The sequence below is a fragment of the Paramisgurnus dabryanus genome, chromosome 16, assembly GCF_030506205.2.
Source record: "Paramisgurnus dabryanus chromosome 16, PD_genome_1.1, whole genome shotgun sequence".
In the NCBI taxonomy this organism is placed as follows: Eukaryota; Metazoa; Chordata; class Actinopteri; order Cypriniformes; family Cobitidae; genus Paramisgurnus; species Paramisgurnus dabryanus.
Window position 1 is genome coordinate 14,534,870 of NC_133352.1, and position 26,801 is coordinate 14,561,670.

The 26,801-nt window shown below is 37.7% G+C and overlaps 1 protein-coding gene across 2 annotated transcripts in view; it reads left to right on the plus strand.

Annotated features, from left to right (window-relative positions):
- The window catches only part of enox2 (ecto-NOX disulfide-thiol exchanger 2), a 302,121-nt gene extending 287,050 nt beyond the window's left edge, over positions 1-15,071 (plus strand). For both annotated transcript variants that reach the window (XM_065271218.2, XM_065271223.2), the window contains 2 exons: positions 7,908-7,993; positions 14,341-15,071. In XM_065271218.2, the coding sequence (XP_065127290.2) occupies positions 7,908-7,993; positions 14,341-14,472 (218 nt within the window). In that variant the 3' untranslated portion in view covers positions 14,473-15,071. The remainder of the gene's footprint in view (positions 1-7,907; positions 7,994-14,340) is intronic.
- Positions 15,072-26,801: the final 11,730 nt, after the last annotated feature.

The window sequence follows — 26,801 nt, forward strand, 5'->3', positions numbered from 1 at the left end:
ATTTTTTCATATCCAAATCGTTAATGGTTCCGATTTTGTCCACATACCGGTCCCTGGCTTCCCTATAACGTATCCCGGTAAATTCCACATCCTTTCCGGGATTTTAACATCTTTTTTCTTTCTTTTTTAATTCTCCCAACTCTGCTGCTTCTCCTCGTTCGACTTACTGTATGTTTACATACACGTCCCAGAATGCAACGCGGCACCCAAGCCCTATTCCAAGTACGCAAATAATGGACTTGCGTTCTCATGAGATTGGTCTTGCCAGGGGACCTTGGAAAAATGAACTCATTAGGTCGCGAAAACAAAGAACGCACTTGTGAGAATTGAGATGTGTGCGATCTTCCTGTTGGTCACCTGACCTCCGCCATTGTTTTGCCGCAATGACTTCTGGGGCATAAAGCGTTTTCAGCGAGCAAGTCTGCACTCGATGCATCCTTTATATCAAGAACACATCCGGGTATTTTCATGCGTCCTCTGTACTTACGTTCTTGAGAATTGAACTTCGAAGGTAAATGATGACGTAGAGCGAGAACACAAGGACGCAAGATCGCTGAACAACGCGTATTGAGAAACAGTCAAGAGTCACATGAGGAGCTTGCTAACCTTTGTGCATGCCCAGTAGATAAAGTGACCTCGATAAAATGTGTTTTTAGCACAATTTAAGCTTAAGCAACCAAATGTATGGTACAGTTCATGTCAGGTTTAATCTGTTGGTCAGAAGTGTGATGTGTAATTGTAATTTTAGCACACGGTTTTAGAGATGAAGGTCAAGCTTTATAAAGATCCCTTTTGGGCAATTTGGATACAACGGTATTCAGGAACACAACAGACAGACAAAAAGCAACTTCTTTAAGGGGCGAGCAACTTCTTTTGGTCGCTCAAGATCGTTATTTCAAATGTATACGCACGGTATGCGTGCTAATAATGGAAGCGACACGGGCGCGTATGCACCGCATCGAGTTAAAACCATCTCAACTTTTCAGAATGCCGCAAGCGCACCGCAGGTCATTTGACATGAACCTGCATGCTAGCGTTTTCATCGCGTTTTATGCGCGACGTGAACGGCCCCTAAAGGGACTTTGCAAATGTCTTAGACAAATAATTTTTTACCCAGCAATAGTTTTTAACTATTGAGATTGCAGAAACTTGTATTAATGACACCAAGACCTCATATATTTTAAAAGATTAAGGGAAATTTGATTTACCGTCATGACCCCTTTAATTAGTGCCGGCGCCACAGGGGGTAGATGCCCCCTCACGGCACTATCCCGCACCCTCAGATCACCATCAATGTTGAATGGGATTTTAATGATAAGATGTGCTATTTAAAAATCACATTTGCCTAGTGTATTGTCTTCCTAGAGTGAATAATAAGCTAAAATAGCAATATTTTTGTTAAGGACGGTTTGTGAGGCGAGGTCGAATTTTGATTGGTCGCTTGACTAAGCGTGCTCCCCCACCATAATAACATTACGTTAAATTTCTCGCACTACGGAAAGCAAACACGAAGGCTATGAACATTGAAATGTCACCATGGACATTCCAAAATGGAATGTCCATTTTGGAATGGACTACAGCAACTGCCACTACCTTTGGATCTGAGCTTTACAGTCTATGGTCTGAGCTCCATATAAGCAGTGTTGTGCTAATATGTAGGTATGCGTCAGAGCTCTGTACACTTCAGCTATAGTTTTTGTGGTTTTATTACCAAGATGTTTGTTTATAACGTGTTAAAACTTAAGGAACGTACCAAAGCAATATGCATTTTCTAGTTGGGAGAATTATATGCATTCATGTGATCGCCCCCTCTCTGTATTTTAGACGCCCCCTCATCAGTGCTCAGCTGGCGCCAGCACTGCCTTAAATAAGGAATGTTGACTTAACATCCACATCAGAAACTGTCATAGCCCAAAATGCTGTCTAGGTAGAGAGCTTAATAGATTTTGAGAAACAGAGTCATGCCCTGTTTACCATAGACTGGACGTAGTGTCTGTGACGTCACCCATAGGTTTGTGAAAAGCTTTTTTGAAGCCAATAGTTGGCGGAGCGTGCCATTGCCATCTCGTCATCGCGCATCACTCTCGGAAAACCGAAAATGGTCAAAGAGGTGATGTGGGTGGAGCTGAGGTGCCTGGTTGCTGAAACAACACCTGCCTAGCTCGATGGTAGTGACAGCAGCGGCTCACCCGTCACTCAAATGGCCACCCCCTTAATTATGCATAACTTTAAGGCTTAGTATAATTTTACCGGATAAGTTTCCAAAAAATTCACCCTCTCACAGTTGTCATGAAGGGCAAACTTAGCTATATAAGACCGAAATCACTTTTTGTAGGCTGTAAACACATTGACTCCCTTTTGGGGGCTGTTTACACTTGGTATTAAGATGTGTTTTCATTGATCGGATCACAAGTGGACGAGAGAGACGCATTACGTTTACACCTGGTATTTAATTCCGTCTCTTTTGTCCACTTTTGACCGCATCTGTCCTGAATACTGTGAGGGGACGGTCCGTGAGACGGTGGGCGAGTCTCTCTGCTGTCATTCAAACGCGAGCGGGAGTAATTATGAGTTTATATGGACGCAAACTAATATTATGTCGGAGTCCACTGCTTGTTTAGCAAGTATACATGCTGCACAGTGTTTTGTATGTGTATGTAAGAGCTTTCTCTGAATTTTCAGCGCAATTGATAAAATAGGATCGCGCAACTTTCACTTGCTTTCAAAACAAAACTACGGAGATCCTCCGCTTTAGTTTTATCAACCAAAGGCTAAAAATAGCGCTGTTCACCGTATGTTCACGCCAGAAATCAAAAAAGACGTAAAACTTGTGTTTAATACCTCAGATTAGATAAATGGGCGGAGAGAAGGCGGTCGCGTGTGGCTGTTCGAACACATTCAACCACATTGCGTTCCGCAACTCCAAAGCCATCCGATCGAAAGTGGTTTCGACTACCTCTGAATGTGGTTGAAAGTGGTCGAAAGTGGACGAGCTCAAAACGTTTTGAACACCGTTTACACCTGGCATTAACGTCGTCCACTTGTGATCCGATCCAAGTGAGCCAAGTGTAAATAGCCTCTTGGAGCCAGACTCTAGTTGGCCAGTCGATGAATTGCACTTTAAGTCACTTACGTTTTGGTTTCACGATATAGACTGGAAAGTTGCCCCTCGAAATCGATCACCTTTATCAGGTATTTACTTGCATAAATCTCATCCTTAGATCGGTCACTGATTTTGTAATCAAACGTAATTCATCACCACATCACACATGTCGATAAGACACAAAACACTAACAATATACTCTAAACGTGATGGCTTGATTGAAACATGCAGTCGTACATCTGCACTGAGCGCGCGCTTCCCATGAATTCATGAATATTAATTTAGCTGACGCTTCCCACAAAGCAAATTATCCGTCTCCATGCATGTAGGCAACAGTATGCAATTGTATTAAGCAGAGTCCTCTCGATAACCCCAGATGGACGTTAATACCCAATGTAAACACGGCAGTAAAGAGAGATAATCCAAATATGTGTGCGCATGCAAAATCTCGCCGCATTCTCTACGTAATTGCCTCGACACAGCATGTTTGGCACGGTTATCATGGTTTTTCGTCTGTACTTTATTGGCCGGTCCAGCGTCTGGAAAGAGTGCTGATCGTGCTGTTGTATGGCACATTGCTCTCTGGTTAAGTAACCTCTGGTTAAGCATCCGTCTGATAGCCTTTACTCTTTCTTGCTAGATTCACTTTAGCTCTGTGCGAATACCTCACGTCGGCTGTAAGGCAGAAATATTTTATATGTGTGGTTGTGCTCCTTCCTCAAATAAATATGATTCAGGAGACATAAGACAGCAAATCTGACCTGTTCATAAAACAGTTCAGACTTTGCTCAAAGGGACGGTTCTTCCAAAAATGAACCACTGTCCCAGTACGGCAGTGAAGTCACTGTAAAAAAAATTGCAGTTGGATGAGTTAAACCAAGGCTGTTAAAATCTCAAGTCATTTTTGGATAAATGCACTGCAGGGGTCTAACCCTGCTGTCCTGGCCGGATTTTCCCTCATGGCCTGTATCCATCGTAAACTCTCCATCATCCTCGCATATTTCCCTCCTTGTGCTGCCGCCACTGTGGCTGCCGCTTGCTGACTGTTGTTGGCGAGGCTAAAAAGCACTGCGGATGTTTACCATGCTTTTTATAATACAATCAATGTGAATAAGGACTGATGCTACCAAGCTCAATAAAGGAGATAACAGCACCATAAAACATATCTACGCTACTTGTGTGCTATTTTCAAAGTCAATACTACAGCTTTGTCATTATTCACTGATAATCTTTTTCTGCACTGTGGATATGTAAAAACCCATGTTGTTTGCAATTGCTGATGTCAAAGAATATACCCATAGTCTTTTGCACTGCTAACACTAGTTAAGCTATAGGAACACCAATTGAGCACATGCTCATCGTTTTTTTTACACATAAGTAAGAAAATTATAACATAATAACTTTGATTTTTGTCTAAACAGTCCCTTTAAAGCTGCCACAGGCTGTTTTGTGTGTGAACACCCAGCATTAGCTCTTCTGGCAGGCGTACATGAATTAGTGAAACAGTGCATTAAATTATAAAATACGCTGGATGAATTTTGTTTTCGGTTTTCTTCCAGCAGTGTTTGGCTTTGGATCAATGTGTGTAAATGGAAAGCGTGTTAATCCAGAAGCGTGTATTACATTTTAAACTATACCTACAGTGCATTATAACTAATGCGTCCCGTAGAGCTGCTTTGCTTTTCTGTTCGTACCATTACGCATTCAGAATAATCGAGTTATCAGAACTCCTATCAAATCTGAAGCAGAAGTGCAAATAGCTACTGGTATTGTTATTCCATATGTTGGAGTGTGATGAATGAAGCACTCAGCAGACCGGAGAACAGCTTTAATTACACCCGAATAGCATCAAAGCTGTAGTTTAACACTCATATGCATTCAGAAAGTTCAAGAGGGAGAAATAGCCAATGAGGACATCCACTTTAGGGAAGACACTTCACGAACCATTTAAAAATCCACTCCTGGAAAATGGGGAAAATATATACAGCAATGCTTGTTTTCTGCAGCTTTGTTATAATACAGTGCAGGGTTACCAACTCTTAAGCCGTCTTTCCACTGTACGCGACATTTGGACACGTCTGTTGGAGTTCGCCCTCTAGTGGCAGTCGTAATGAAGTTTCGGTTTAATTGTAAATCCGTGCCAAAATGGAAGAGAAGCTCATTTCAGCACAAGAGGCTTTGTTCTAATATTCACCATAGTGGAATAAATAAATGAATGCAAATTAATATGAAATGCTGTTCATATATGACAAAACTATATTTTTTGATTTCCCTTATCAGTAATCAATAGTTTTTTTTAAAGGATTCAAATGTTACTGATAAAGTTGAACAAAAATGATAATAATTTTCACCTCGAACAGTGTTATGATTGGAAAGCACTGAAATAACAATGTTTTAATCTTTTAACTCTTTCCCTGCCATTGACAAGTTATCTCATCAATTAAGAGAAAACGCTTCCCTGCCAAAGACGAGTTTTTACGGCAATCCATATTTGCTATTATGCACATGGTGGTGCTCTTAACCACCTTATTAAACAAATGAGGATAGGATGAAACTTTTTATATATATATATTTAAAGAACATTATTTTCTGGAAGGCATTAAACTTTTGTGAAAATCATAAAAAAAATGCTAGTGCTGCCTGGCAACTTTTTGAAAAAAGCTGGTGGGGAAAGAGTTAAAGGGCCCTATCTTGCACCCGCAATTGACTTTGTCAGTGACGCATGTATCATTCGTATTTTGCACTGGCACACAGCGGGTTTTTCACTCCACAGACGCACGTCGGCAAACTAGGGAATGAACTTGCGCTCCCTGGGCGGTTCAGCGCAAAAAAGGAGGCGTGTTCCTGCACAAACCATCCCTGATGCTATTTTCCAGTTTCAAAAAAACATTTGTGACACTGACAAAAAAAAAATAGGTTAAAGTCAGTGGCGCGTTTCGCGTTGTTCATTATGCTATTTTAAGGGCGCATGCTTGACCATAATGTATAGCGTGCACAACGCGCACACACTTTGCTTATCTAATCTACACAGATGCAACAGTTATTTTTGCAAATCATAAATTGTTACAATAAAAAATATTAACACATGAGATAAGGGAAATCATAGTGGTGAGCATTGTGGTGATAGTTTTTATTTATTGTGTGGCTGCGTTAAAAAATTCTCATGCAAATAACGATTAAAATATTTTCATAATTTTGTTGTGTGGCTGTATAACGTTTATTTTATGTAAATAATAATTCAAATGTTTTCATAAGAAACCTTAATGTATATGAACTTGATTTGTAAGTTTACTTTGAGGTTGGACCTTGCTTGCGTTTCTTGGGTCCGATTTCAAAGCCCCCAAACCCTTTAGCGGTGAGGGTGGACGCAGCGATGTCCTTTGCTGGCGTCAGGTCCTGAGGCAGATCCACCTCCCGTTACACGGCGTGCCCGATTTATGCTGGCAAGCTTGGGATTCCCCCGTCTCCTGACATCATTGAAGCGCTTGGCGCAATGATGGGGATGCCAGCTGATGAGACAATTGTGGCTATTTCCTCTCATGCCTGTTTAACCTACGCTGATTTGGGCGGGTTTCTCCCATCCCCATACAAAACAACTTCTCTGTCTTTGACTGCTCTTACAAGAACGTCGGTCTCCTCGGCTGTGAACCGCTCCTGGCGTGCGCCTGGTAAATCTGTCATAATAATAGCAACCCGCCTTGGAACTTGCGCCCTTGTGTTTAAAGGGAATGTTGGATAGCGTTCTGATTGGTTTATTTGACGTTACGCCCAAACCACACCTATGAATAATGAACCTACTTCAGACAAAACCCCTTATTTATTTGCGCCTAGCGCAAGAGTTATTTCTCACGCCGTGAAAATAGCAACAGCGCCCAAGATCCGCCCACAAACTCACTTGCGCTTCGCACTTGCGTTTCAGATCGTTAAAATAGGGCCCAAGATGTTTTGTTTTGGTTAAAATCGAAGAGATCATTGTGTGTTACCATATGTAAATAAAGCAATACCAGAATGCATTTTGATGATTAATAATTAGAGAAATATTGATTAGATATTACATTTTTAAAGTCAGTGGCGGCTTGTAACTGCTCATCGGAGACGCGCAATTTCAAAATATGTGTTCGGTTTTTCATGTGTGTTGCTTGTGTTTTCAAAATATGTGTTTGTTGCGTCATGTGCATCACGTATTTTGTCAAAATAAGTGCCTGCTGCACACCCGTCAAAACGTTTCTGATAAAAGAGACGCTGATGTTCACAAAATACACACAAGACACTCCCTTAACAGTAAACTCTGATTACACATGAGATTTTGCGAGTATCTGGCAAACGCGAGCGTCGCTTTTATTATAAGCCCTTTAGACGCGTCTGCAGCAGGCACTTATTTTGACAAAACACCTGATGCACACAGGATCACTTGATGTGCAGAACACATATTTTGAAATTATGAACCACACACATGACGGGCTACATAAATATTAATACGAACTTTGCATCAAGTGCCCTCGAAAAAAGAAGTCATTGGCCGCTACTGCCAAAAATGATCTGATAAGTTAATGTTAAACTCTAAATAACTCAGTTGTGAGTCAAGCCTGTGTGCATCATGTACTGAAGTGCTGCTTGTCCAACACATGAATTTGCTGCCTACAGTATACACATCAAATAGCTGGCTTCTGAGGTGGTATTATCAGCCTGAAAGATAGTTGCCTTGACATTAAGACCGCTTACTTGGTTTTGGAACAAAACATAGATTTACATCGGATGATGGCCAAATCTTTCATGTGATTCATCTTTTGCTTTGCTTCCACAGGGATCATCTCAACGTTTCTTCATGTTCATCCTTTTGGAGCCAGCATTGAATATATCTGCTCCTATTTACAGCGATTGGACACTAAGGTATGCAACGCTCACACAGAGTCACCCTCCCCTGACTGAATCTATTTGCTTCTCTTTACCGCATCTTGTACCACACACACACACACACACACACACACACACACACACACACACACACACACACACACACACACACACACGCACACACACACACACACTGAAAGCCTGCTTGTCTACTTGCCATTCTAATGTTCTGCTGAGTAAACAGGACTTCATGCTGTAAGCAAAGCCCTGGCAGTCACAGTAGGACCACACACACAGACCCACGCTCTTAGGGCACGGTTACACAACAACGACTGTACTAGAAACAGTTTTTTTTCTTTTGCATTTTCGAAAACTTTTGCGCACAAACTACAATGTTGTCAAAATATGCCTGTTAACACAAAATATGCCTGTTTACACGGATCCGCACAAATGACAAAAATGCTGTATTGTGTGTCCCAGGCCAGTAGTAGGCGATGTTACTTTGTAAAGAAACTGCACACATACACATTATTCTACAGAGCGATAAATAAAAAAAATCAAGATGATGATAGCATCAAGATGTTTTGTTAAGACTGACGACTTTACTAAAAGTGACCCTTGACTGTAAAGTGGCAAAACTTTCTTGGAGAAGCACTAATAAACTAACAATAAAGTATTTTGAGTAGCACAAACACAGTCCTGGAGTTAATGGGCCGGTTGGGTGTTAGCCCTATGTCGGGCTTAGCTACGTAAAATATTTACGCCTGAAACTACGAAGCTCCGCGTAGAGGATGCGCATCCCAGCGTATCTGTTTAACAGCAGTAATATTCAGACGGTATTTGACTTTACTATGGTTATAAACTTACATTACTGCCGCCAGCTAATAGATGACAAATTAGAGCTTTCCCGCCTCTTGTTTACCAGTATGCACTCCTTTAAGATGCGTGCATCACGTGCAGACCCATAAAACACAACCTGCACATGAACTAAAAGAGAGCCTTTACCATTTGCACAAAAGTTAATAATTTGCAGATTCATTTTAACAGCTCTGAATTAAAACGAAATTAAATCAAAGCTTTTAATAAGTTCTCTACTCTGTTTTTTTAAATATTTATGTATTTTATGATATAATTAAATGGTGCGGTCTCTCACTCTTCCATGCATGAAAGCACACTGCTCACATCTCATTATTTCTATTTTTGCCATAGAAAGTCAAGACTTTATACTTACTCCTACTCCTGACTAGACATAAGATTTAGTCTCAGACGTGCGCTACACCTAGATTAGAGCACGACTAATCGTTTGCAGAATAAAAGATTTTGTTTACATATAAAATGTGGGTGTAATGTGTATAATAATTATGTATTTATAAATGCACACACATGCATGTATATATTTCAGAAATATTTGCTCGTGTATAAACATTTGTATATTTACAAATAATTTATATCATAAATAAAATCTAAATATTTATTATATATATATATTTTTTTTTTCCTTAAAAATATACATACATGTGTTCGTATTTATATATACATAATATTTGTTGATGTACTAATGTGTAATAATTATGTAAACAAAAACTTTTATTTTGCAAACGAATAGTCGTGACTAATCATTAGGCAGCCCTAGCCCAGATGGTGCCACAGGTGTAAATTCTACATCGTACGTAAAACGAATTTTACGTCCAGACTGGTCTTATGACCGAGTTTACGCCCAGCTGGTGCAAATGGCCCCAGAAGTTTGTTTTGGTCAAAATCGAAGAGACCATTGTGTATTACCATATGTAAATAAAGCAATCCCAGAATGCATTGTGATGATTTAGGTTCAGAGAAATGTTTGAAAAGTTGAAAAACTTATAAACAACTTTTTAACAAATATTTTGTGCTAAGTTAATGTTAACTCTTTCACCGCCAGCATTTTAAAAAAAAGTTGCCAGCCAGCGCCAGCGTTTTTCATGATTTTCACCAAAGTTTAATGCCTTCCAGAAAATGTTCTTCTTTAAATAAATAAACATACAATATACCAAATGAAAGAACAGACCCTCTGCTTTCAAACAAAAAAAAACGTTTCATCCTTTAGTGGTTCTTTTGCAATCAGCTTTTAAATATGTTTTTTGGTTTTGATTGATTGATTGATTGATTGATTGATTGATTAGTTTATTTATCCTCAAGAGGAAATTTGTTTCCACCATAGATGCGTACATACATGATTCAAACATACATAACATATTGACAACATAAACATATACACATTTACTGTATATATAGAGAGAGCATACCTGACATATCAAAGGCCAATTCCTATGTATTTAGAGCTCGTATAGACACAGGAACAAAACTCTTACTAAACTTGGCCTTTCTACACATTGGTACCCGAAACCTACGGCCAGAGGGCAGAGGAATAAAATATTTGTAAAGAGGATGTTTTGAATCACTTATAATTGATTTTGCAAAAACACCATATTTTGAGCAAAAAGCAGAGATAATTCCATTTTTGTGACGGACTTTTCATAGAGATCCCATTCAGAGCGATCTTTAAAACACGGACATGCAGCTGTGACAACCTCTGCTGTTGGGTTTGGGAATTGCTGCTGGGCCTCTTTGCTGTTTGGAATCCTTCTTGCCACTGATTACTTAAATTGGCAGTCAATTGGAAACACCTGTGCTTGTGCTTACACTCCTTTAAAAGATCAACCACTGAACCAGAGAGGCCTGGATTTTGGATTGGAGAGACTTTTGTTTGTTTGCTTTGGGGTTTCTTTTGGATTCCCTTATTTAAATTTTATCATTTCACTTTTGTTACTTATTCTCTTATTTCGTTGTACTTAAATAAATATTACTTTGAGTTTATAAAATTGGTTTTCGTGTGTCCCTTGTGTTTGTGCTTCCCTTGAGTCAAGGGTTGTAACAAATTGGGGGCTCGTCCATTCGTAGTTTTTGATGGTATTGGATTTTTTGGACACACGAATATTAATTACTGTCAAAGTCAATTTGTTCACCTTGGGAAATCACCAAGTGGGTAAGTACATGTGCAATATTGTTTTTTGAACGTGAGTTTTTCCTGATAGGTATAGCAGCATGTTTCTTTTGAGACATGTTGGATTTTGTTATTTTTGTGTAGTGTTGCGATGAAAGTGGGTAGTAGTAATTATCTCGGGGGCACATCCGTGGTGTTGAATGCGTCGCTGGTTTAACCAGTTGCGTTTTTCACCCAGCGGGCTACAGTGCCCATAGGGCAATACTTCCGGGTTTAAAAAGTTGTGGAAGGGCTCCACCTGGTGGATAATAGCGGTATTGCGGAAAGACGGAAAATCTCGTCATTGGCGGGGAAGCGTTTTCTCTTAATTGACGAGATATCTCGTCAATGGCGGGGAAAGAGTTAAAGTCGCCATAAAACGGAAGTAGCGATTAAAGTCTTATTTTTCCCATTAAACTGTTGTTATGGTTGTGAAATTGCCTATAGATGGTTTCATGGGACACACGCGTGTTAACTTCTGGTCTGTGTTTGTTTATCAGTCTGGCTAGTGGCTAAACTGACCTCTTGTCAAAAAAATAAAAAATTGATTTCCTTAAAATGAGGGGAGATGTCAAGCATGGATCACCGTTATGTGGATTCGGCAGCCAAGCAAGAATTCAAGGATCTTTAGGTAACGTTGTATACATTAATTGTGGGCACCACGTTGGAGACCCCTGAACTATAAGTTGCTTTAGGTTTGCGAGCCAGTAACATGAAAATCCCAGTCACATACTGCAGATAGTATCCAAGAGTCAGCACTCGGATCTGTCCCGCAACAACCTTGAATTCTCTGTGCACATTTTGTGAGCTACCTGATTTGCATAATTCCTTTATTGAACTGGTGGCTAAAACAACACCATCATCCTTCGTAAATTCCTCTGTGTGTGTCAGCATGTGTGTGTTTTTAGATTCAGTCCTGCTGCTTTGTCATACGCCAACATGTTTAATGCCAGAATAAAACACTCATCTTCTTATTGCGCATAGTGTTGATTATTCTTTATTTTCGTCATCGCTCCCTTTCTCGCTCTCTTTTTGCTATCGCGCTATGACTAATTTACACTTACAGACGGAGGGTGAAAATAAGGCTCTATATCTTTTCTGTTTGAGTTTAAGGCCTCCGGCTGTGTTGATGCCTACGCTCTCCCGCTCCACAGAGCGCACATATCTTCATCAACACGCCTGCTTGTTTTCACTAAAAACAATGCGCTCCAGTGGGAGGCACATGAGAGGATTTTAATTGATAACCCGCCATCCGCGTCTCGCTGCATGGCACTTGATGCACCGGTGCGGGTGGGTTTGTGATCCTGCGAAAAGCCGAATTTTCATTTGGGTGTCACTGACTTCACGTGCGAGCTCTGAGGTTTACAGGCTACTTACAGTTTTACTAAAGGTGTTTGCTTGCAAAAACACGTAGCATTTGGATTGTATTTGCAAAAATTTGTAGTTGCTGATCACTTCAGCGTGTGCATTTCAGGTGTGTAAAAAGCTTGTCCTTACTTCTTTGGATTCTTATCATTGAAATGGAGCAAAATGGAGACTTGGAGAACCTAGAATGCATCACTTTCCTCTAAAATATTAGTCTTGCAAAATTTTGGAGGCATGGTTTGCTTACAGTATATACAGTGGACTGAAGACACATTAAAAATGTTTAGATCAGAGGTCTTCAACCTTTTTTTAGGTCAAGGAGATCTTAATGGATAGAGAGGAGGTGCAGGGACCCCCCGGTACATGTTTCAATTTGGAATGGATTTACATACTTTGTATTGAAAGTTGTATTAAGGACTTTTTTGCCATACTACAGAATACTGAATAGAGTTTATTGTGGGAATGTTATGATCTGCATTTTAATAGTTTTTTATATTTATTATTAGCCTATTTATGTATTTTTGGTTTGATAATAATAATTAAATTTTCCCAAAAACTTAAAATAATTTCTTTTTATTTTTTGGAGGACCCCCAGTAATACCACCACACTCTCAGTAAAAAAGATACAAAGGTTGTTACTGGGATGGTGCCTTTTAAAAAGGTCTTAATATGTGGGTCAGTGACAAAAACGGTTTAGCAAGATGAGAAATTCAATAAAAAAAATATTTTAGGTTTATTTTAGGTTTATTTCAATACACATAGTGTATTTATGTTAATATATATGCAATAAAAAATACATTTGAACCATTTTTATGAAAGTTAAGACTGAATGGACCTGAAAATGTCAACAGGTGCAACCGCCAATAGGCTTTTTGCCCAGCTGCACTACTTCCTGAACTTCAGCCAGCTCCTTGTTTCCTGTCTGCCATTATTGGGCAAACTGATTAATCCAGGTGTGTCTTGTTGTTGTTGTTGTTGTGACTACTGAGGTCAGGCACACGTGGATTAATCAGTTTGTCCAATAATGGAAGACAGGAAACAAGGAGCTGGCTGAAGTTCAGGAAGTAGTGCAGCTGGGCATAAAGCCTATTGCACCAAAGAATGAGAAATATTAAATATTTTATCCACTTTGATGGCATGTAAGCATAACATATATATGATTTTATTTGTTATTTCTAAATGTAAATTTTAATCGTTTTGTAATATTTGCCCTGACTTATGATGAAAACAGCTCTGTTTTCAAATCTGTTTTCAAATTATGTACAAATGTATGTAAAAAATCATATTGGACTCATAACTAGATGATTATATTTTATTCCACATTTTTATGAATATATTTTAATAAAAAAATACTAGTTACACCAATTGACACAGACCACATTGACATTTTTGCAATTATCCCCCAAATATTCTTTCAAAATGAAAAAAAAACAAAAAATTTTAGACTTGGTCCTCAAAAAAAGAGAATGTATGCAAGTAATCTGCAAATTTATTTTGAAATTTTTATCCTTTTACATTTAATTTATCCATATGGACAAAAAAAAAATTAACGTCACATCAAAGACCCATGTACCATTTTAGTAGCATTATTTACCTGAAGTACCAATGTGTACCTTTTAGGAACAAAAGAGTAGTTTTTGAAAAGGTATCGCCACAGTGAAAGCTTTTGTACCTTCTTGTACCTTTGTTTCTGAAAGTGAACAGAACCCCAAGGGTCCCCGGACCCCCCCATTGAAGACCCAAGGATTAGAAAATGTAATTTTAAGATTATTTCTATTAACCAATCAAATGTAAACACATTTCTGAATCTCCTTGTTAAAAAAAACTAATTTATTTGATTGTTGAATCACAAAAATGCTTTAGGAACACTCAAAAAACACTATCGTATTCAATTAGAAAAAATAAAAAAGTTTTTTAAAAGCATTTCTCTTGTAATCTCAGACTGCATACGGCTAAAAAAAAAAAATTCCCTTGACAAGGAGGTCTTGTTGTTTTTCAGATCAGTACCACCGAGGTGGAGACGCTGCTGGGTCGGCTGCCCTGTACATTCAGGCAGGAGTTGACAGGTGTCGGGGCCAGTTTAGAGAAACGCTGGAAGTTCTGCGGTTTTGAAGGCATTAAGACAGCGTAGAGACCCGGGTTGAGGCGCTCGGCATGACTCAAAACGGCCATCGGGACGAGAGAGATTCAACCAACCTGCAGGATCTCCGTGTCCGTGAGCCCAGCCACAATAGATTTTGTGGAGATTTCAAAAAAACACTCCAACACAGGAGTAAACTCAAGACGTGGAGATCCTCAAGACTTGGGTGTGTGTGTTGTGTGTTTAGTATGTGTACACACGAGCACGTGTTGGAGTGTGTGCGTTGGTGCCACGTGAAGGACTCGAGCAGTTCTAGCGCACAACATGACTCTGACAGGCATGAGCGGCAGTCGGATACTCATCGGGTTAAAATCAGGGTCTGTTGAATCGAGGACTGAACTCTCAACATATTTTCTTTATCCGTTTCACTTCTGATTTGTAAAAAAAGCTTATAAATAACATGAATATATTTCTTCTTTTCTTTTCTGTATAGGCTGCAAACAGGTGCATAGAATTTTTTGTCCATATACCCTGTAAATGTTTGAATAACTTGCTATTTTTAAATAAAAAAACTGAATGAAAACGTATAATTTTTTCATTTTTCGTTTAACACTCTAGGTCGACGTTCCCGAATAGATATAGCATCTATGTATCTTGGGACAGATAAAAGCCTTAAGATGACATTTTCCTTCATTTCAGCTATATTCATGCCACACACGTCCTTTCAACCCTTCTGGCTCATCCTGCATAAACCAGTGACTACAAAAAAAGTGTTTTGTCCATAAATACTGCATTTACAACTGGTATCCAGACTGTAAATGCATCGAGTAGCGCTGCGTTTATTTGCACGAAGCCTGTGAAGTCTAATTAACAATTGGCGCTGCACGTATGTGTTGCTTGTGCATATGTGTGTAGTGTTTGTCTGTTAGTCAGCAGTATATTGTGCGGGTTGCAGGCTTGCAGCTCGAGGAGAAAAGACGACAAGACAGTCAAGCATCCCTAATGCGCTTCTGTTGTGCAATTTGAATTTTTTCCCCCTTATGGCTGAGGGAGTGCCCTTTATTTCATTTCCTTAGGCAATGGGTATAAAAAATTAGCTTTGAATGCTTGTCATATGTTTGGATGTGAATTAATAATGGGTAATGATTGTTTCCCCCATCGCTGAACATCCCTTAATGCATCACTACTTCTTTGCACCATGCATATTTAATATGGGCGCTCCAGAGAGCGAATCTTAAGTGAAAATAGCACAGAAAAACACTTTTTCAGGACAAAATCATTTTGTATGAATTGTTTTTTACACTCCCGTTTGTTTTTAGGGGATAGTTCAACCAAAAATGAAATTGATGATGTCATTTACTCATCCTCAGGTATGATTTTTTTTATTTTGATAAACACCGAATATTTGATAAATGATGGTAAGCGCACAGCTGATTGTAACCATTGACTTTCATAGTAGGAAAACAAATATTAGGGAAGAATTGTGATAAATGATGATGAAGATATTTTGATAAATGATGTTAAGCACACTTAATTTCATAATATTTTATTTGTTTTTCCTACTATAGAAGTCAATGGTTACAATCAGCTGTGTGCTTACCATCATTTATCAAAATGTTTTTTTTGTGTGTGTGTTCATCAGAAAAGAAATTCATACAGGCTTATAACAAAATGAAGATTAGAAAATGATTACAGAATTTTCATTTTTGGGTGAACTATCCCTTTAAAGAGCACCTATTTTTCGATTCACAATTTTACACATCCTTTAGTGCAGGGGTTCTCAAAGTTTACATTCAAAGGTCCAAATCTGAATTCCCATAATTTTCATAGGTCCGGAAAAACTTTATGTAAATCATTTGTTTATATAACAAATAAACACAAATAGTTTGGGAAAAACATAAGTGTATTTTGCATTTAAAGTAAAATTTTGTTTTTTAAATAAACACAAGAAATATGCCAAAAGTAACCAGGTGCAAAATACAGAGCAACCTAATTAGAGAAATGGCACAGTTTGTTCTCCATCATATGCATAAACCATGGCAAAAAAATGTGGTTGGTAGGCAGAGACACTGACCAAAATTAGGGGTGCACCTATAAATTGGCTGATGAATGCTTGCTATGCTTCTCAATGAATAAAGGTGAAATGCCGCTACATCCAAAAGCCAGGGGGCGCTCTTGGGCAGAAACTTCATATGTGCTGAAGACGAAGAACCAGACCCACGGAGCTCCAGGAAATGTCTTAAGGATATATTTATATTGTTGTTCTTTAAACCTTTTCAGGTATTTTCATGATAATAAAGAATATGTATAATGATTATGTTTGACGAGTGTTGCTTTTTTAAATGCATGTTTTAAACGACTCAAACCAACAGTGATTGGTAAGGAGTAAGGACTGATCAAAAGCCGTAGTACATGAAGTAGCTGTGCATATTAGGGACTTTAAGCAACAGCTGGGAATGGAACGGCTACGGCGACCGGAAGTTAGCTGTCAGACCACCGTAGCCAAGAACGTAAAAATCACTAAGCAAACGTAAACAGGACAGCACAACGCGGTATTAATTAATTTATTAAGATGCAAAAATATGTCATTTAAAAAAGTAAGAGAAGGATTGCTGTTGGCATTAAATGACAATCTTTTGTCAGAAGAAGAGTTTTTACTATTGTATGATGTAAATAAGTCTAAAAACCTAGATTTAAGCAATACTGAACATGTTGAATACTTAAAAATCTTTAAAATTAGCTTAAATTTAAAACATTCGAACACATATTATATAAAATACTGGTACAATCATAAACGGATGCAATTACAATGTCATATGCCATAAAACATAATATTTATGTACATTATCTCTCACGTTGTAGCGACTACGGCAAATCAGCTGTTCTCCCGTAGTAGACCGTTACAGTAGAACGTCGCAAAGTAGCAGTTAAATTCGCGCATGCGCAATACAACGCCAGAATGCCGTTGCCGTTCCACCAGAGGCTGTTGCTTAAAGTCCCTATTATCTGGGTGTGATGGCTACAGCGTCACACAGGAAATTTTTAAATAACTCGTTTTATTTTCGGACCAGGAATACTCTTAAATCTAAAAAGAAAAAAAAACTAAACGAATGGTTTAAAAGTTTAATATGCATTTGTAAAATAGCAAATGCACACATTTAATCAATCACATAGAAATTAATGCACTTCTAATATGAAGTGGACGCGGGTCCGGATCAAGTTGCCGTCGGGTCCGGATCCGGACCGGAGTCCGGACTTTGAGAACCCCTGCTTTAGTGTGTAAGTGTGTATTAGTACATGTTAACGATATGCAAAGGTACGAATCCCGAAGTATGGGATGACGCGAGTTATCGTCTCCAACGTAAATCTCTTTTCTTGGACTAAAACAAACACACAGATGTGCCGGTTGACGTGGACACAACGGTCATTATCATATTTCCGCCCGCTTCTGACTCACAGCCTGTAAGTAGTTATGTTTATATATTTAAAGAATTTATTACCGACTGAACCATGATTCAAACACGAGTTTTGAGCAGTGCAGAGTAGCACTTGTTGTTTGTCATTTACGATTACAAATGCAGACATGGTTTTAATGTTTTAGTATCTATACCTTACCAATCTGTTACGTTCTGCTCAGGCCGCGCTGGCAAAGTTAATCGATCAACTTGGTCATCTGCATTTACTGGATCAGATTCGGCTCATATTGATAAGTTAGTAAAGATGATATGAACTCCTGTTAGCATTGTGAGCTGATCTTCCAGTCATGGTAAGGAGCGTCACGTTTCTGGCCGACATTAGAGGTATTCAGGCCAATCACAACGTACAGATTAGCTGGCCAATCAAAGGACACTGCGCTTTTCAGATCGATGAGCTTTGTACAAAATCAACGCGTTTCAGGAAGGCAGTGCATAGAGGAGCTACAAAGATGAGCGGTATGTGGAAAATAATTTGTTTGTTGAACCACAAACCACACAAACACATTGTATTATACCAAATACACAAAATAACATTTTTTTTAGCAATGTAATAGGGGCTCTTTAATGCAAGATCTGTATGTCTTGAAACTCAAGCTTTATTTCCAAAAGCTTTCATTGGTTCAGACTGTTCTCCCCAATACAGCAAAAAAATAAAAAAACATTTCTCTGGCCAAAAAAATTTGAATTTATATGCTGAATGCATTTTGTAGAAAGTAAAGCTTAATTAAATAGGTTTTTTAATTTAAAAATATTTTGTTTTAACTTTCAGTGTCAACAAATCATATCTAATTTTACAACCCCATACTGCAAAAAATATATTTTTTTCTAGCCAAAATAGAATGTATAAAATATAAAACTATAAGCTTATTTTGTAGTTGAAAATAAAATTAATTTTAACCTTTTTAAACCTATTACGTTTACCGGTTCGTAACACACAACGTTTTGGTTCCAGTGTGAAGTTAATATAAATTCTTTAAAATATACAGTACTGTGCAACAGTTTAGGCCACCATGCCAGAATTAGATTTGTTGTTTTTGCAATGTTGTAGTGATCATATATAATTATTTCTCTGTCTCTTTAATAGAATACATCCAGAAAATACAGGAAATGGGTATGTAGTATTAAAAACAGTATAAACATGTAAACCGACCCAGCCAACATGGATATGTGGGTCCCATCTGGGCAGCATGGGTTACATGTGGACATGGGCTTCACATAGGCAATATATGTGGGTCCCATGTGGGTTTCCCTATGTGGGCCCCATATAGGTTTGCCCATGTGGGATGATAATGTGGGGCCCTCATGGCACCTATGTGGGCAAAATAATTTGATGCTTGAAATACATCTTTAAAATCTTAAACTAATAACTTTTGGTTGATTGTCACTTTTAAACAAAGAGCAAATAATATAACAGATATGATTTGATCAGTATAAAACATTTGAAATAAAAATGCATTATTTTTTACATTTAATTGCGATATTTATAATGTTTACCTGCCAATTATTAATTTTATTTTGCACAGCTGAGCATGAGTGAAAATAAGAAATGTCAGAAAGTTCATCAGTATGTTAGTGTGTTAATTAAAGAAATGTTTCAAATATTCTGGAAGGAGCCGGATTAGTATAGTCAGGTGTTCCATATAAGGAGATCTCATTATGACCTGCTCACTGCTACGACACATTACGCTTGATAAAGTAGTCCTGCTTCAAATGTTTTTAATTGTGATTTTTCACATAATATAATATCATATTTTAAATAATCTTTGCTAAAATAGGCAGACTTTTAAAATTACAACTATAAAGATGATAAGCATTTAAACTACAAGATTTTCCGCTCAGGCGCAAGGATACAGTTTCTAACGGAGCAGCAGGAGGCTCTCACAACCGTTACACTTGTAATTTATTTTCTGCGTGAGGAATATTTGTGTTGTTTTTGAGTCTGAAGTATTTTAATTGTTTGACTTCTTTCAATGCTTATTTTAAGTGTTATGTTAAATTGTAGTCATTACCTGCATTAGCAGTTTTGAAATGTTGATGATTATTTTATTTAGCATTGAAAGTTTTATAAATTGACAATAAAGTATTTTGATATATTGAACCTTTACATGTTTTTATTTCATTTTTCATATTGCACCTCCTTCATGTTTTGTGATGTTACAGATGAATGAACTGTTGAATATTTAAGCTGAAACTGATATTTACCGAACTGAAATTATGTTGCTTTTATCAGTTTTCAATTTTAAACAAATATATTATTTAAGTAAATTACAATTAAGCATTAAAGGACAAGTTTGGTATTTTAGACTTAAAGCCCTGTTTTCAGATTGTTTATGGTGAAATAGAACGGTTTTGACTGAAATTTCGACATTTGCCGCTGCCCTGAGAATTTTCGCGTGTTTGTGTTTCAGCTCACACCTCTACAATGGGTTTAATGGTGCACTGGAACAATCCTTCCTAAAATGCATTAAACTTTCGTTTACAAAGACGTGAAACTCACCGAGTGGTCAGGGGTGTTCACTGATATGCTCACATAAAAATCGCTGCAAAAGATGCTTTCCAACAGCTGTTTTAGCATTCGTTGTTAACTTGTGGACCTATTTTTCCAAACGCCTCACACCCGTACATTCTTCCGCTTAGAGCTTGAATAATAGACACTCCAGCCCAGGTGGTGGCGCTAATCCGCCTTTGCCAATTGCAAGAATAGAAACAAAGTTCCCGGCGCGGAGTAATACCGTACCTCACAGGACATCTAATACAAGTCCATGGAGCTGGTAAAAACTACGATAAAACCTGTTGGAATGCGTCTTTTGGAGCGATTTTTGTGTGAGCATACCAGTGAACACCCCTGACCACTCGGTGAGTTTCACGTCTTTGTTAACGAAAGTTTAATGCATTTTAGGAAGGATTGTTCCAGTGCACCATTAAACCCATTGTAGAGGTCTGAGCTGAAACACAAACACGCGAAAATTCTCAGGGCACCCGCAAATGTCGAAATTTCAGTCAAAACCATTTTATTTCACCATAAACAATCTGAAAACAGGGCTTTAAGTCTAAAATACCGAACTTGTCCTTTAAAAGTATAATTATTACATAATAAAGGGACCAGTCTAATACCCATTAAAAATCCATACTGGGCCCTGGTAAATTATGTGGGCTTTATTAGGTGGGCCCAATATGGGCCCCATGTGTTGCCCAGCTGGGCCCTACATAAGCCCCACTCAGTTTCTATATATCAAATTCATGTGGGCAACCCAGGTGGGGCCATAGTGGAACCCATGGACAAACCCATATAGGGCCCACATAGGAAGCCCATATGTGGGCCCCACCTTGCAATGTTGGCTGCGGATGTGTCAAGTTGTTAGGGTAAACTCCCATTTCACTTGAGCAGTAGCAGGAAACTGTAGGATCTCTTAAACCTAAATAAAGAGATATGTCATTCATTTACTTCATTCTACGCTCAAGATGTGTTTAGTGCCAAGAAAGGTCACACTAAACACAAATGATGCCTAAAGAAGACATTTAGTCTTGAAAATGTAATTATTTATTTTTGTGTACTTATTTTCTATTTGTATCTTAATAAAATAGATTGAAAAATAAATATGGATGGACATTAAAACTTCTAAAACAACAAGTCTGGTGGTGGTGGCCTAAGACTTTTGCATAGTACTTGCATATAGCCTATTGGTGAAAAATACATTTTTGGAAATATTTCATATTTTTTGGCTTTTTTATATTTTGAAATATATTTTTAAAAAAGTATCTTTAAAAAATGTGTATGGGCTATTTTCAGGCTTTTACTTGTTTAATTCAGAGCTTTTTAAACTTGGATGATATAAACAACGCGCGCACAGATGCAGGGGCAGCGAAAGGTTGCGAGGCGGGCGCACGTGTCCTGTTTTCCTCTCTGTTCGGAAAGCTTCAACTTCTCCATCCGAGCACTTAGCGGGAGAGCTGTGCATCAATTCACCGTGCTTTTGCAGCTCTTGCATTTAACAAACGCTGTGGTTTTCATATCGACAGGCACAGATGCTCTCTGGATTACCATTATTTTTGTTATTTGTTTCCTTGTTTTATCTACAGTACTTTTGTTCCCCAGTGGAGTTTATTTACGCCAACTGGAAGCATTCGTTGAAGACACATCAGAAAGAACCAAACTGACTAATTAGATCCCTGTATGCTTCCCATGAGACGCGTTTTTCATTCTGTTGTGTGGTTCACACAGCATCACCGAGACTGATTTCAGTTCTGTATGGATCAAGGCCGAATCCATCGGGGTGTGGGATCTTTGCGGAAATCTTGATTATATTTCTTCCCGTTGAAGCGCTCCGCTCCATATGTGCTCGAGCGTCCTTCAACACCTGGCCTTGCTTTCTCCTGAATTCACCTAAAGATCAGCACAGCTATGGATCCAAAGGGCAGCGGTGTCGACCGCAAACACCCGAGAGAGTATATCCCATAATCCCCTGAATGACTTGCTCCTCACATTTTGGAGGTAATTGGATATGGAGTGATGGCATACCGAGGGTCTTATTTTAGGGTCCGTATCTCGATGCTTTAGCTAATTAGTTCAATCTTACCTGGCTTCCTCCAGTCAAAGTGGATTCAGGCAATTACAAAGAGCGACTCTCTTGAGTGATCAGATGAGAAGGGGTGATTGGTTTGTTAGGAGGGCGAATGTTCCCATCGTCCCACGCGGTGAACGATCCTCATTATTCCCAAGTAGTCAGAGCCTATGACTGAAAGCGTCCATCTGTTTAAGATGTAACCCATGGAGGTTACACGGGATCACCACTTCCATAATAATGCTCATGGATAATAGATCACAGCAAAAACTGTGTACGGAGGCTCGTGAGCTCCCCCTGCTTGGAGGAAAGAGAGACGTTGATTTTTTTTTAAATGTTTGTTATTTGTGCTCTTATTTCACTGTTTTTTGGCATCCTGTTGAAGAAAAAAGAAGATATTTTGATAAATGATGGTAACCACACAGTTGACAGTACCTACTGATTTCCATAGTATTGTTGTTCCTACTATGGAAGTCTGTGGATGCTATTTTGTATTCAACAGAGTAAACAAACTCATGCATGTTTATGACAACATATGGTTGAGTAAATGATGATGAATTTACACTATTTGTTAAACCATCACCGAAATATATCTTTCTCAGTGTTAGTTAATACAAATACACTTGTTCATTGTTCGTTTATGTTCATTAATGTTAACAGGTGTACCTATACATTTAAAAATGTATTACTAAATAAAATCAACTAAGATTAATAAATGCTGTAGAAGTATTGTTCATCGCTCATGTTAACTAATAAGTAGTGTATAAATTATTTCTGACTCTAAGTTTCATAAATAAATGTTTTGGGTCAGCGTAAAAAAAATTATTAATGCAATAATTTTTTTTTAACTTCAAAATATGAATACAAATCCTTATAATAATAAAGTAATGTAAATATAATAAAGATGTATAAACAGTACTGTGCAAACGTCTTATGCCACCACTACGAGCAGCTTTGTTGTTTTAGCAAAGTTTTAATGTGCATCTTTATTTATTTTTCACTCTTTTTATTAAGATACAAACAGAAAATACAGAAAATATGTACATATGTAATGCATCTACTAATGTTTACTAATATAACCTTGTCCATTGCACCTATGTACCACTTAATTGCAACCTCTTCTGACCGGTTCATCTGAAATTAAACTAGGTTTACTTACAAATATCATGTTGTGTGGAAACACAGCTGTTTATATCCTTGCTATTGCTAAACTCAAGAGCTTACAGCTGGTGCATGGATGGTGTTTAACTTTTTAAAAAAGGTTGCAGCCTCCTCACATTACCCATCATGGTTTAGATAAAACAAGACCTGTCCACTGCAGAAGGTTACAGGAAACTGCATACATTTTATTTTCACAGTGCAATACTACACATGCTCATTTGTTGTATTTGTTAGAGTTAAAAGTCATGATATTATTTCTTTGTGGCCTTTTACATAATTTATATTAAGGTCCTGATGTGCCGCTCTGCTGTGTTTGATTTCAAATGCCAGTGGTCCTGAGACAACACACTGCCGGTTATCTTCATTAGCCCTTTAACCTTTGCTTTGTTGAGAATGAAACTATTTATATGTCTGAAGCTTTGTTTTCAAAATGGGACATTTTACAAGACTTTTTTAAGATGTCAAATAAAACTTTGGTGTCCCCAGAGTACATATATGAAGTTCTAGCTCAAATTGCCACTTTGTAGGTGTGAGGAAAAAATTGCCATTTTTGGTTGTGTCCTTTAAAATGCAAATAAGCTGATCTCTGCACTAAATGGCAGTGCCGTGGTTGGATAGTGCAGAATAAGGGGCGGTGTTATCCCCTTCTGACATCACAAGGGGAGACAAATTACAATGATCTATTTTTTCACATGCTTGAGGGGATGGTTTACTAAAACTAAGTTACTGGGTTGATCTTACAGGTATTCACATTTTCTAGGTTGACAGACACATTGGGGACCCAATTATAGCACTTAAACATGGAAAAAGTCAGATTTTCATGATATGTCCCCTTTAAAGTGATGCTCCAAAAAGAGACTTTCTCTTAGACTTTAACAGCATCTTCGTCTAAATATCATGTATTTTTCCTTCTGTTTAGTGAAAAAACAAGTCATATGTGTTTTTAAATGGTTCTCGTTTGTCATTGTCAAAATTTGTAAGCTTTTTGAACTAAACTTCTAACTCTATCCCCAAATGAATGAACTGAAGCTTGTTTTCTATCAACTTGTTTTTTAATAAAAACCTGACAAGAAACTTTTAAAATGTGTTAAAGAAAACTTTCCACATATTGAAATGGCGAGTCTTATAATCAGGTAATGCTTTACTTTCCTCATGTTATTTCCGTAGCAACATTTACATTTATGCATTTGGCAAACCTTTGTGTCCAAGGGCTGGCTGGCTGCTTCATTTCTCAAAGTTCACTTCAACTCAAATCTTTGTGATTCTGCAAACATTTCCACATGATCACCAGTATTTCAAATCAGGCTTTGACACAATGTTAGAGGTTCAGAACAAGAATGAATCTTTGTATTTTATTTGTATAATGCCTTTCTTATGCACTCAAGGTTGCATTGCAAATTGCAATTGAATAAACTTTATAATTTGCAAAAAATGTTGCAAGAAGGTTTTGTACACTCTCAGAATAAAATGTACAAAAGGTACAAAAAATGTTAAAAAGATCCTATTATGTAAATATTTTGGTAGAGATGTGTATCTTTGAGGAACCGGTATGCACCGCTAATGTAGCAATGTGTGTCTTTTAGGTACAAAAGTACTTTTTGAAAAGGTACAGCCACAGTGACAACTTTTGTATCTTCTTGTACCTTTTTTCTGAATGTACTGTGCTTGTACTCTAGTACACTAGGCTTTTTGAAACAGGTTGTATTTTAACGTTCATTGCATATACAGTGCCTCAACATTTTATATATATATACAAAACTTTTTCTGTTGTTATAAAAAAGAGTTTAACTTTTATTAAACCCAGAAATGGCCTTCACAGAGCGACTACATAAAGGAAATGTTTTTCCTCCATTTTCTCTAGGCATGCCTCTGAATGGTCAATTTGATTCGAATCTGTCCATGGTGTTGATTCGGGGAAAGTTCCTTTCTATGATTCTCAGGCAGTCTTTTCAGTGTTGTGCACAACAAGATGGAAAAGAAAAGAAATAAAGAAGCCTGAAAAAAATGTATTATGTGACAGAGCTGAGGCTGGACTTCGTTTATGTATGGCGTATTTCAGGCTTCCTGCTGATGGCTGTGCCCTGGAAACACTGTGCTGGAAACAGATATATAAAGGATTTAAACTACCTTGTGGGATGTGAGTTAGTATTGGATGTCCATTCTCACTGATCTCATACAGGTGGGGTGATTGTGTGGACAAAATCAGAGAAGAATATGATTACTCTTGCATTATAATATAAGCGGTGACGCTTCTAACAATGTATTTCTTCACTTATTTATCTCCCTCACTTTTTGCTCTCAGTTTAGGCAATTAAAAATGTTTGCACATGTTTCTGTGTTTCATGAAACACATTTTTTTAATGGAATAGAATTACATTCCCTTTACTGTAAAAAAATGTTGGTTTAACTTTAGAAAGTAAGTTACCTGATTACCTTTTTTTGAGTTAATTCAACTTAAAAAAATATAAGTTAAATCCCCCTGTTGTAAAAATCAAGTTTTTCTTGTTGTTTATATGTCTATGTGTTTTTTTTCCTCATTCAACACCATTACTGTGTGTTTTGTATCCATAATATTTAAGTTTTCCAAAGACATCTCATTCCATTTTTTGTGGCTATAGTGTTATTAGGTCACATGACACTTATGTCTTAGGTGATTGGCTTAAAAACTGGCTGCAGAAATGTGTTTCCATGAACAAAAAGATGGTGAATTTAAAGTTAATAATAATTATAATTAAGTTTTCATTAGGGATGTGTAAATTAAGCACCTGCTATTAAGATAAATGAGAATACTGAGAGCAATGCTTGTTCCAGGTATTCATGTGAGGAGCAATGACATTGTACAAGGACAGTTTGTCACATTCAAAAAAAATTCAAATAACAGAACAAATGGTGCCTGGTCAATCTGGGTGTTTGAACTGTAAAAAAAACAGGGTCTTATGGCCAACAAAGGTCATGAATCATTTTGATATGATTATGCTTTCCCTTACATATACAGTATAACTTTAAGAAACACTTTATTAATAAATGTGTATTGTCAAATACACAGTTGTAGTCTTCTGTTTATTATGCATGTCTTTTCTACATATTGTCATTGTAAAATACATAAAAATCAATATGCTTTCATTCGGCATTTACCTGGATGTCAACACAGTCCAAGGCAATGACCTTCACAAGTAAAACA